General features: G+C 40.7%; 1 protein-coding gene across 9 annotated transcripts in view; it reads right to left on the minus strand.

Moving 5' to 3' along the window:
* The window catches only part of LOC112234280 (adhesion G-protein coupled receptor D2), a 158060-nt gene that overhangs the window by 89558 nt on the left and 54916 nt on the right, over positions 1 to 13586 (minus strand). For 8 of the 9 annotated variants that reach the window (XM_024402337.2, XM_024402340.2, XM_042321909.1 and 5 more), the window contains 4 exons: positions 13363 to 13516; positions 12305 to 12438; positions 11673 to 11788; positions 10126 to 10246 (listed from right to left, as the gene is read on the minus strand). In XM_024402337.2, coding sequence (XP_024258105.1) covers positions 10126 to 10246; positions 11673 to 11788; positions 12305 to 12438; positions 13363 to 13516 — 525 coding nt within the window. Of the gene's footprint in view, positions 1 to 9230; positions 9927 to 10125; positions 10247 to 11672; positions 11789 to 12304; positions 12439 to 13362; positions 13517 to 13586 lie in introns of those variants that run through there. The other variant, XM_024402343.2, reaches the window with a different exon arrangement.

Consider the following 13586-nt stretch of genomic DNA (forward strand, 5'->3'; position numbering starts at 1 on the left):
ACCATTGGGCTGTGTGTGTGTTTTTAAATTCAACCTTTATTTAACTAGGCAAGTCAGTTAAGAACAAATTCTTATTTACAATGACGGCCTACATCAGCAAAACCCGGACGACGCTGGGAAAATTGTGCGCCGCCCTATGGGACTCCTAATCACGGCCGGTTGTGATACTGCCTGGAATCGAACCAGGTTGTCTGTAGTGGTGCCTCTACCACTGAGATGCAGTGCCTTAGACCGCTGCGCCACTCTGGAACAGTGGGAGTGTGTCTGTGTTTTATTATTTTTTTATTTGACCTTTATTTAATTAGATGTAGATCTAGTTTATTACCGTAGACAATTACTTTTATATTCAGAAAGGATGTAAAAAAACAACAACATTATGATACCTTTCTGTTTTCTCAATGACATTCAATTCAGCATTGAAAAAAGGCGCAGGTTAAAGTTTGTTCCACCTGAGCGAGTCTGACCACAAGTCAGAGACCACTGTGATGACACCAAAGGCATTTGATTAATCATTTTTGTCTTCTTCTAATGCAGGGGTGTCAAACTCATTCCACGGCGGGCCGAGTGTCTGCGGGTTTTCAATTTTCAATTAAGACCTAGACAACCAGGTGAGTGGAGTTCCTTACTAATTTGTGACCTTAATTCATCAATTAAGAACACTCGGCCCTCTGTGGAATAGGTTTGACACATGAATTCTAATGCCCCTTAAGGGGAAAGTTATTCAAAAGTAACTGAAAGTAATCAGATTACGTTACTGGGTTAGGTCATCTAAACTTTTGGACCGGTAACTAGTAACTGTAACGGATCACATTTAAAAAGTAACCTACCCAACCCTGTGTGTGTGTCTACGCAGGGGAGACAGAGGAAAGGTGTGTGTGTGTGTGTGTGAGAGACACTGCCCCGGAGAGGCTGGAGAGTTCATGTGAGTTGACTGACTGGACAACTGCCTGGAAAGCTGGACTCCTGTTTTTGTTCCCTGTCGTGCGCTGGGATTTAAAATAACCAGTCTCCCCTTTGTCTGAGGTGGGAAACGGGGAGGTGACGGGCGTTGGAGACACACACACACACGCACACACACACACAGAGAACATGACCCAGGCCCACTCCCAGGGTGCCCCCGATGGAGGTATCTTGGCATCCACACGAGTGAGCGTACGCATGGCCACAAAATTCCGCCGGGGATTGCTAGTGTGGGGGGGAAACTGAAGCATGACACACAGCTGCGACAGCTGAAAGGAGTGTAAACGGCCCCCTGATCTCCTCCTGGGCCACAACCACCATTAATCAGAGACAATCACCAGCCAGTGGACTGGGGGGTCAACTCAATTGAATCCATTTGAATCCACTCAATTCAGAGACATGACACCAAATTCACTTCATGACTAGAAAATTATTAGAAATATCTTGTTTAAGAGTTGTATTTCAAGTTCATGTCAAGGGCAGAATTCAGAGGATGACACAAAATTCAGTCCGTGACTAGAAAATCATGAGCAATGTTACATTGTGACGATGCATTTTGAGTTAATATCGGAAAAGTGGGCAGAATTTAAGACGGAACTTACCCCGATCCTGCACAAGCGTAACTCCTAAAGATACAGGCCCAGGGCCCACTGAGTAACAAGGCCACAAGAAATGTCCAGTTCTTTCAGGAGGCATTCAGAGGCTTCATAAGCACTAAATATAATTAATAAGCAAAGTTATACTACATAAGGGATGATAAAAAAGCTCAATCCACCTGGTGCTTTGCCCAATGTGGCATTATGACCCTTTTGCCTCACTTAATAGACTATATCGTGACATTTACTTATGAATGATTTCTGAAAAATCATTATATGCCTTTTAAAGGGTTCATAAAGCCTTAACACTTATTTAAAGTGCCAAGTCTTTTTCGACAGCCTTAGAAGTCGGGCAGAAGGGAAAGTTATCATCACTGCCTACAATTACCCCAGTCAAAGGCTTAGCTCAAAGGGCCTGTCAAAACAGCCACAATGAGTCAAACAATCAGTCAAAATAATGTCAAAACAACCCGTCAAAGGAAAACATGAAAAAAGTCACATTCAACAAATAGAGAAACATTCTGAGTTTTAGTTAGAACTGAGTTTTAGTTAGAACATCTTGAGTGTCTAAAAACGCTATGCTCTTATGACTATGTCTTTGGCCCAGGTAGACACTCTCTCTCACACACACAATTTTTTTTTTTTTAAGTCCTTCCAAAAAGCCCAAAGCCCTGATTCCTGACTACTAAGACTGTGTTTATGCAGGCAGCCAATTCTGATATTTTTTCCACTAATTGGTCTTTTGACTAGTCACATCAGATCTTTTTCAGAGCTGATCTGATTGGACAAAAGACCAACTGGTTAAAAAATGATCAGAATTGGAATGCCTGTGTAAACGCAGCCATGTTGGCTAAAATTCCTTTTTTTTAATGTAATTTGTTCCATTGGCTTCTAAAATGTCATTCGGACAGCCAATGTGTATAGAACCAGTACTGATGAATTGACTGGGTGTCATCTTTGACTGAGCAACAGTCATGTCATGGTAAAGCACAAATTATATTGGTTCTTTCGACACCATATGGGTATTCAGAAATCTCATCATGACAAATGACAATATATTATATATGACACCACATATTAAATTAAATATAATTTTGACAGAATGCCCAGGGAATACAACATATTTTAATCAGAAAAATAAGATGTTAGGTTTAGGCACTGAAGTTAAGATTGGGAAATATCTATTATCTCAAATATCAGAAAGTAGCCTCTTTAAACAATGCTAAAACTTAATTCCATAACGAATCAATTACATCTCATCATTACATTAGCTTATCAAATCTATTCCTTCAGCATTAAACATGATTAAAAAAGTAAACCTTTTCTGAAGTGCTGTTGAATGCATTTGGAATTATATTTCTATCCAGGCACTGACTATTAATTTCAAAGGAAATGTAAATGCTATTGTCATCATCAGCAACTTCTAATTAAAAAGCTTGACAAGAAAGTGCACAAGTAAAAACAGTTAATGATTTCATCATATTTTCCCCACTGTAATAGTAAGAACTTGAAGGACTGAAATTACACTGCCCTCTGGTGGTTCAAAAACAGACATTTTAAATGCCTTATAACCTCTGCTGCACAAAAACAAAACCTTAAACACCAACAACTTTAAAAGCAACAACTATTCTATAACTAATATTGTAGTTTCTACACTTATTAACAATGAGCAAACTCACAAAGTTCCAACTTCCAAGCCCCAGCCCATTTGTTTTCCCACTCTCACCCTTCCTCCCCCAATCTCTCGCTCCGACTGCACTCAAAAGTTATTGATAGTTAGAAGTTATGGGCTAATAATACGACGGACAATGCATGGCCAGGAGCCCATTATGCCCAGGTAATGGATAGCAGGGAGCTATTGAATGACATTGCACGGAGATTGGATGACGGAGGGTCGGCAATTTATGGCCAAGTGAAGCCCCCCTCCATGCTATTTATTTCCAGCTTGATAAGAGAACAGATGAGGCATGGTGGTATTTATGGTCCACAAGTTCATAAAGACGGCCGGGAAGGAGTTAAAATCCTCTCATATTCTAGGGATATACACAACATGACCAAAAGTATGTGGACACCTGCTCACCAAACATCTCATTCCAAAATCTTTGGCATTCATATGGAGTTGGTCCCCCCTTTGCTGCTATAACAACCTCCACTCTTCTCGGAAGGCTTTACACTAAATGTTGTAATATTGCTGCAGGGAGTTGCTTCCATTCAGCCACAAGAGCATTAGTGATGTCAGGAACGGATGTTAGGCGATTAGGCCTGGCTCGCAGTCAGCGTTCCAATTCATCCCAAAGGTGTTCAATGGGGTTGAGGTCAGGGCTCTGTGCAGGCCAGTCAAGTTCTTCCACACCGATCTTGATAAACCATTTCTGTATGGACCTCGCTTTGTGCACAGGGGCATTGCCATGCTGAAACAGGAAAGGGCCTTCCCCAAACCAACAAAGTTGGAAGCACAGAATCGTCTACAATGTCATTGTATGCTGTAGCATTAAGATTTCCCTTCACTGGAACTAAGGGGCCTAGCTCGAAACATGAAAAACAGCCCCAGACCATTACTCCTCCACCAAATGTTATCATTGGCACTCTGCATTCGGGCAGGTAGCGTTCTCCTGGCATCCGCCAAACCCAGATTCATCCGTCAGACTGCAGACTGTGAAGCGTGACTCATAACTCCAGAGAATGTGTTTCCACTGCTCCAGAGTCCAATGGTGGCAAACTTTACACCACTCCAGCTGACACATGGCGATCTTACGCTTGTGTGCGGAAGCTCGGCCATGGAAACTAATTTCCTAAAGCTCCCGACAAACAGTTATTGTGCTGACGTTGCTTCCAGAGGCAGTTTGGAACTTAGTCGTGACGGTTGCAACCAATGACAGACGATTTTTACGCGCTACGTGATTCAGCACTTGGCAGTCCCATTTTGTGAGCTTTTGTGGCCTACCACTTCGCGACTGAGCCGTTTTTGCTCCTATATGTTTCTACTTCACAATAACCACATTTACAGTTGCCCGGGGCAGCTCTAGCAGGGCAGAAATTTGACTAACTGACTTGTTGGAAAGGTGGCATCCTATGACAGTGCCACGTTGAAAGTCACTGAGCTCTTCAGTAAGAACATTCTACTGCCAATGTTTGTCTATGGAGATTGCATGGCTGTGTGCTTGATTGTAGACACCTGTCAGCAACGGGTGTGGCTGAAATAGCCGAATCCACTCATTTGGAAAGGGGTGTCCACATACTTTTGTATATATAGTGTATGAGGGAGTTTGGTGGCCAATTGATACTTTTTTGTCTTTATGTGTAATTTGGTTATTGTAGGACTCTCCCACTACCTTAATTCAGATGAATGGGACATAATGAAATATCGATGAAACTATTCGATATACTGTATCACTCTAAAATGTAAATGTACAGTGAACAAAAATACAAACGCAACATTCAAAGATTTTGTCCCATGTTTCATGAGCTGAAATAGAATATCCTAGAAATGTTCCATACGCACAAAAAGCTTATTTCTCTAAAATGTTGTCCACAAATGTGTTCACATCCCAGTTAGTAAGCATTTCTCCTTTGCCAAGATAATCCATACACCTGACAAGTGTGGCATATCAAGAAGCTGATTAAACAGCATGATCATTACAGAGGTGAACCTTGTGCTGGGGGTCAATAAAAGGCCACTTTAAAATTCACAGTTTTGTCACACTTCACAATGCCACAGATGTCTCAAGTCTTGAGGAAGCTGTTGCCAGATAACTGAATGTTCATTTCTCTACAATAAAAAACCTCCAATATCGATTAAGATAATTTGGCAGTATGTCCAACCGGCCTCACAACCGCAGACCACGTGTATGGCGTTGTGTGGGAAAGCGGATTGCTGATGTCAACATTGTGAATAGATTGCCCCATGGTGGCGGTGGGGTTATGGTATGGGCAGGCATAAGCTACAGACAACGAACAAAATTGCATTTTATCGATGGCAATTTTAATGCACAGACATACCGTGATGAGATCCTCAGGCCCATTGTCGTGCCATTCATCCGCGGCATTCACCTCATGTTTTAGCATGTCGCAAGGATCTGTACACAATTCGTATAAGCTGAAAATGTCCCAGTTCTTCCATGGCCTGCATACTCACCAGACATGTCACCCCACTGAGCATGTTTGGGATGCTCTGGATCGACATGCACGACAGCGTGCTCCAGTTCCCACCAATATCCAACAACTTCGCACAGCCATTGAAGAGGAGTGGGACAACATTCCACAGGCCACAATCAACAGCCTGATCAACTCTATGCGAAGGAGATGTGTCTCACTGCATGAGGCAAATGGTGGTCACACCAGATACTGACTGGTTTTCTGATCCCTGCGCCTTTCTTTTTTGAAGGTATCAATGACCAACAGACGCATATCTTTATTCCCAGTCATGTGAAATCCATAGATTAGGGCGTAATTTATTTATTTAAATTGACTGATTTCCTTAAATGAACTTGTAAAACAAAAACAATATCTGAAATTGTGGCATGTTGCATTTATGTTTTTGTTCAGTATATTATAATATATACCAAGGACCAATTACATGGTATAGTAAATACAATCGGAACCAATGGGTGCTTACTCAAAATGGAGCAAATTGAGAATCTACCAAACCATGTGCTGTTGCTCTTAATGCAAAACATCAAATGAGTCAAAAACAACAACACAAATGATATATGAGGAAATGCTAGGGTATAAAACCACACAAAGATACATACATATATGCGCGCATGCACACAAACACACACAAACGCACGCACACACTCCCAGTGTATCAGTGAAAAAAGAAAACGGTCTGTGAGCTTTTGGTGTGTAAGAAAATGCATGATCGTGTTTGCTCGTTTGTTTATCATGGTCGGTTAATGTCTGCAAAAAAAAAAGAAGAAAAGAGAACAACAACACTGTAAATACTCAAACAATCTTGTCAAGCACCCAATAGGGGGGAGGAGTGCGATGAAAAAGGCTTGTCAACATTATCTGTTTTATTGATTTAACAGTAAAGGCAAGCAGCTTAAGCGTTACGTTGCTTTGGCCACCCCACTGAAAATACAATAGCCACAAATAAAAAAAATGTCCTTAAAACGTCCCCTTTTTATCACATGCCGGAATCACTTGAGGTTTTGCGTGCATTATTATGTATTTCCTGCATTTCATCATCTTTATGGGCGGCCATTAGAATTTCAGAATGTTCAAGTAGGTTTTTCCTCGCCAAGAAATCAATGTCATTTGAACGAGGATATACTGTAGTTAGATACATCTCCAGCAGAACTGGAGATCAGTATAGGCCTACGTGATGCATCAAGAAGTCACAGATGACACCAAATTAAAATGTATCACAAAAAGTGGGTGAAAAAACGTGGAAGATACATTGAGAAACTTGCAAAAACAAGATAAATGTTTTGGCTCCCAAGATTTTGCTCCAAAGCCTGAGCCTTGCTGGCATTACGAGAGAGAGAGAGAGAGAGAGAGAGAGAGAGAGAGAGAGAGAGAGAGAGAGAGAGAGAGAGAGAGAGAGAGAGCTATGCAAGAGAGAGAAGAGAGGAAAGGGGGCACCACATGGGCCTGGAAATCATCAGGAAAACAGATGAATCCATTTTAAATTGTACACAGGGGACGTCTATTTTCTTCATGTTCCAGTGGAAAAGACCGGGCCGAAAAGACTCTCAGTACAATTAGAAGATCACAGAAAGCACTCAGGATGTTTCCTCTGCGCTGGGCCTAGTGCTGAGAACCGTCTCTGTGACTCACCGAAATTGTGTTGACTTCCGTCCCCTCGCCATCAAACAAATGCGATACTTCCTAAAAGACTAAAAACAGAGCGATGGCGACAATCGAATCAAAGACTCAACTCTAGCCTCGGATTCCAAACAGCTTACATCAATAGCTGGCATTCCAGCTGGATGCGCAAATTCCCAACAAAGCAATTAATACTTTCAAAAATGCTTTTTATATGCACGATACTTCTTGTTTCACCGGATGTCCACCCTCTGAAGCCGTAATTCTTTGATAAGAATTCAAAGCATGCGGAGCAAATATCTAGTATATAGTGATCTGACATTTTCAGCTTTAACAGACCCAAAATACTGAATAATATACTTGAAAGACATAGTTGAGAAATTATGCAATACATGAGTGACACTCTAGCTGAAGAGCAATAATCTAATAAGTGATTAGGCCTGTATACCAAATAACAAGGTATATCTAATAAGGGACAATATGCTGAATGCCAGGTCACGGTTAGCAACGGGGGACTAGTTTTCTGCATAGCAGGGGTGGTCTGGCCCTATTCTCTACAGTCAAAGCCTTTAAAGCAGGGCCGATTACAGAATTCAGGAGCAGCTGGCTATTATAGGGCCCCAATCGCCACACCAACTGACACGGAGTGCCCCGTCACTTCATTAATTCCTCCTCAGGCGAGGTTTGTTGACCAGTCTGACCCCACACAATAAGCAGTCATTTGAAAAATGTATATAGTCCCATTTGGATGGCCATTTCATTTATTTAGTTTCATTTCATTATTTAGCATTGATAGAAGTAAAAGTTACTCACTCACACGGTCACATAAAAAAACCTGTACTTGACTGGTGAATTACAAAAAAGGTGGAGGTTAGTGCTATTTGTTGCCTTATTTAAGATTGACACGATAAACATGGGCTGGGACTTTTGGTGCGATAAATGCAGACAGTGATTATGTGTAGGATGATTTCCTCAAGGCATGATGACCGCTAACATTGAATCTAAACCGCAAGCATGCCTATTTTAACATTACACAGGCAGTTAAAAACACTGTCCTGACCAGAAAGTTGTACATTTGTTACTAGTATCTGAGCAATTCAACTGTATATGTTTTCTTGGTAATGCTCCAATTACGTCACGAATATAGACATAAAAATATTGTAACTAGTCTGCTATGAGATCACATGGATAATATGATGTTAAAGGAGTCATGTTGCATGTTAGTGAGGTAACGGAAGCTTGAAGGACCCGAAATCATTTCTTCATTCAGTTTGCTCTATTGCTTATAGCAGGGCTGAGGAAAAACTATGAGGAAAAGTTGTTTCTATGTTTCTACTTTACTGTTAAAGTGGAAGCCGTCCATCAAAGCTATGTTACTCCACCCCGACTACTAAGATAGCCTGCATTAATTATTGTTATGATAAAAAATGTAATTAGATGTGGGAGAAACATAACTATTTATAGTTAGAAAGAGAGAGGGCTTTCTTAATGATCTGACTCGGGCTAAATCTCTATTGATTTCTTGTTAAATATACGGCTCAATTAAAGATACAACTGATTAAAGATGACTACAAATTGCCAAGCAGGATGTGAGTAGTGCGAGTACTGCACACCAGGGTAGACCGCATTCTGAGCGTTACATTATTCTCCCTCTCTCTGTCCTATTTTCACAGGCAAGCAAGATAATTAAGTTACACTGGAATTAATGTTTTCATGTGAAAACCAATATTTCTCAAGTTGATGTTAATTATGGGTCGGAAGTAAAAATGAAAGCTAACTCCTGGGTACACTGCTGAGATAAAACATAAGAAAATATGTATTCATGTTTTCAGAATGTTGTATGTGTCATATTTATGAAATGTAATTAGAAAAATACCTTATTTCACTGTTTAAAAAAATATTTTATTTACATGACTACTGAATCCAATATCAAAAACATGATACGAAGTGGTGAATTTGACTGAAATGATGTACATTGTTCACTGTAAATAAAAGACTTAAATAAAATAACAAAAACATGTTTTTTTATAGCTGAAAAAATAAACAATTTAAACATGAACACAATTGACAATCAAGATGCCAGCCTGTAAATTCTGTAGTAGCTCATGAAACCATTTTGTAACTTTCACTGAAAAACAGAAGCACCTGTTTAACACAAGGAGAATGCTACTCATTTCCTGTCAAAGTCAACCTTGTCTCCAACAAACACAAACTGAAACCTCGAGAGTTTGTTGCTCTCTTTCAGAGTCAGAATAAGAGAATCACGAGAATGCATAATAGTAAAATGCTTTCTGATAAAAAAAACATTTAAAAAACGATGGGGATGTTTTTTATGGTAAAATGAGAGTCCCTATTTGCCACAAATACTGATTGTGTCCCTTTTTTAATCTCCGAGCTTGGTTCCAATACAGCATCCCATTCACTCAGCAAAACCTAGAGGCCTTTCAAAGAACAACGGTCTCAACTGAAACTTGAGCCACTTCCATCTCTATTGGTGGTTAGTGGTCTTGCAATCCTTGTTAATTCTCCAATCAACATCTACAAATCAGTATGTCCCTCTACTGGGTAGGCCTCCAATGAAATAGGCCTATAGCAAATAATCTACACATCCGTATACGGTCATACGTGTATAACACCGAATTGAGAGGAAGAGAGAGAAAGAGGACAACAGAGAGACAAATAATGAATGAAAGAGTGAGAGGAAGAGAGAGAACACACAGAGACAGAATGGATGAAAAAAAATTTAACAACAGAAAGAATTATATGTTTTTTTAGATAAGTGAAAGTATGTGGCCAGTACCTGTAGTGAGTTGAGAAAGATGAAGATGTAGGCCATGACTATGGAGAAGGGCACCAGGACGCCACAGAGCCAGGTCAGGCCCAGGATTGGCAGTAGCACCAGCACCGCTTTCACTGCAGCCCTGAGAGAAAGCAACCACAAGCCAATCGACACAAATTGAAGGACTGGGCACCATGCTAGTAGACAGTTTCCCCATTACCCACCCAATCCAGGCACCTCACACTGAAACTCCCCGTCCATTCTGGATCGGATCAGTGCGCAACGCTATGGGCTTGGTTGGACGTGGTTGGCTCCCTACTGGGCCAAATAGGGCAGGTTGGCAGGAGGGTCGAACCAAGCACAACAGGGGCGGCTGGTTAGTCTCATATTGTGACAATTTCCACACTAAATCGCTCCCTAATTCTGTTTAGGATGAAATTACCTTCCAGTTCAGGTGACCGCTAAACCGCACCAGCTGTGGGGCTGGAGAGGGCTCTAGTTTATTCAGCGGAGGAATGTGTTTAAGTTTCCACTCTGGCTGCCATCGGGCTGGCCGGCTGACGCTCAACACCAACATTGATATTCCTCCTCCACAGAGTTGTTATTGTGACCAGCGCAGCTGAGTTGCAGGAAAAACATTTACACGTTGAAATGATTTCCACTGATAGATTGTAAACAGCACTTCAGTGAATGAATAATTACACTCAAATTTCACACACTGTATCCAATACAAAGGGTAAAGGAAACAACAAAGGGAAAAATACCAATACACTTTACCTCACCTCTTGCAGTGTAGTTAATATCTTGCAATTCAGTTAATATGTACACTGGGTATATCAAACATTAGGAACACCTTGCTAATTTTGAGTTGCACCGCCCCACTTCTGCCCTCAGAACAGCCTCAATTCGTCGGGGAATTGGACTCTACAAGGTGTCGAAAGCGTTTCACAGGGATGCTGGTCCATTTGGACTCCAATGCTTCCCACTATTGTGTCAAGTTGGCTGGATGTCCTTGTTCTTGATACACATGGGAAACGGTTGAGCGCCTTGAATCTACTACCATACCCCGTTCAAAGGCACTTAAATCTTTTGTCTTGCCCATTCACCTTCTGAATGGCACACATACACAATCCATGTTTCAATTGTCTACTCCCCTTTATCTACACTGATTGAAGTGGATTTAACAAGTGACATCAATAAGGGATTATAGCTTTCACCTGGATTCACCTGGTCAGTCCATGACATGGAAAGAGCGGATGTCCACAATGTTTTGTAAGACCAAAAAAATGCATTCATTATATATATATATGAGTCATTATATACATAGAGTTATTTGTATAAGAGATTATAATGCCTCCTACATGCTTATAACAAGTAATAAAAGTATTATACCTGCCGGCTTTATGCACAATGTTAAAAACGAATTCTAACCAGATTTCAAAACCAACCTCAAACCATGGAACTTCTGCAAAGACATAGAACAACTACATTAGTATTGTCTACCACCTAGTAGTAGTCCTTCCAGTGGCAGTAACAGTAATGAAATTACGCCCCTGTGTGGTTCATACCTGATCTGCTCGTAGACCTGCTCAACAGGACTGCTATCCATTGCCAGCATGATGGACCTCCTCTTGGCTGTGGAGATGGTGATGACCACCACCCGCATCAGAACCATGATGTTCACCTGATGAGATGACACACACACACTGTCGGTTAGACAGACACATACAATATATTCACATACACTTCAACAGTGTAAATCCAGTACATAATTGGTTTAAACATGCAAGTCATGTGAGAGGTACTGTTTGTATTCAGAAGGCCTACTGTATCTAAGACATTGTTTTGTCATCTGTTAGAGTTAAATTAGTAGAATTTTGGGGGGGTAATAATTAGGGCAGGCAAACGATAAAAATATTCAATTTTAAACATCGCGTTAACTAGCAGGATTTTCTCAAAGTGAGCTGTAATTCAAGATTTTTCATGACGACTTCTTGATTTTGTCTAACATAACGGTTAGCAAAATTTGGTAAATTGAGAAAAAACTATTTATTTAACCTTAATGTCAACTTGTTTTTACATGGCATTGTAGATTTTAGCTGTATAGATTATGTATTTGGGATGTTTTCAGTGTATTTTCAATGCTTTCAGACAATGCAATGCGAGCAAAAAAAATGCGCGTGTGTTCATGTGTTCTCACCATAATTATGAAAATGACAGGGCCTGCGAAGCCCCAGATGACCCCGTTCTGCACACTGAGCCAACAGTGGCCATCAGCAGAGTACTTCCCTGAGGCAGAGGCCAGGGTGATGGTGACTATCAGCACTGGCAGACCTGGTAGGGAGGGAATGAGAGCTAGAGCAAGAGAGATCAGTTCTTCCTGAGTGTGTGTGTGTATATGCACTGTATGTGTGTGTATGTACAGTCAGGTACATAATTATTTTCTCTATAAAATAAATAATACAAATACTGAGCTATATTGTATGCTAAAACAAATGGGAAATTATATTATTTTAAACTATTACAATTGCTCAGAGAAAGATATTTTGTTTAACAAGTAAAATCTCAAACGATGGGGGACAAAATAATTTACACCCGCTTTTAATACTCCAGCACCCTCCCCTTGCGAGGATAATGACACCAATGTTTTCATGAGATTGGAGAACAAGTTGGGAGGGATCTTAGACTATTCCTCCATACAGAATCTTTCCAGATCCTTGATATCTTTTATCTTATGGGCTGCCCTCTTCAATTCAAGGACATTTTAGCCAAACACCTAGTTGCCTCTGCCAGGAGGCTGACACATGGCCACAAGTGGATTTTTCAGCAAGACAATAACCCCAAGTATTAATCAAAATCCACAAGGAAATGGTTAATTTACCACAAAATCAACATTAAGTCTCCGGACTTGAACCCCACTGAAAACCTGTGGTTTGAACTGAAGAGGGCAGTCCATAACAGCAGATGAAGGATAGGAAGGATCTGAAAAGAAATATATATTTCTCAGAGAAATTGTATTAGTATAAAATAATACAATTTCCCCATACAATATAGCTCAGTATTTGTAAAAATGTATTTTATACAGTCTTTTTTTGCTCATATTTATCAAGGGTACCAATAATTATGGACCTGACTGTACAGTATATGTAGTGTATGTGTACAGTATGTCTACTGGGGAGAATGGGATATGGAAAAGACATTGTTTCTCAATGGACTAATAAGAGAAATCTTCTTCTATCTTGTTCTTCTGTGTCATACCCCAGCCAATGAGGTAGTAGCACTTCATGTGTTGGTCCTCGCTCAGGTTGACCGCCACCACTTTGCTCCAGAGCAGCAGTCCTTCCACCAGCATCCAGCTGAAGGCAGCCATGAAGAAAAGGTGCAGCAGGGCCGCCACCAGGGTGCAGGCCACCTGACAGGGTCAAGGGTCAGATAAACAACACGGCAGACCAATACGCTTTGTAAGAGGATACGTCACAAAA

The sequence above is a fragment of the Oncorhynchus tshawytscha genome, linkage group LG05, assembly GCF_018296145.1.
Source record: "Oncorhynchus tshawytscha isolate Ot180627B linkage group LG05, Otsh_v2.0, whole genome shotgun sequence".
Taxonomy (NCBI): domain Eukaryota; kingdom Metazoa; phylum Chordata; class Actinopteri; order Salmoniformes; family Salmonidae; genus Oncorhynchus; species Oncorhynchus tshawytscha.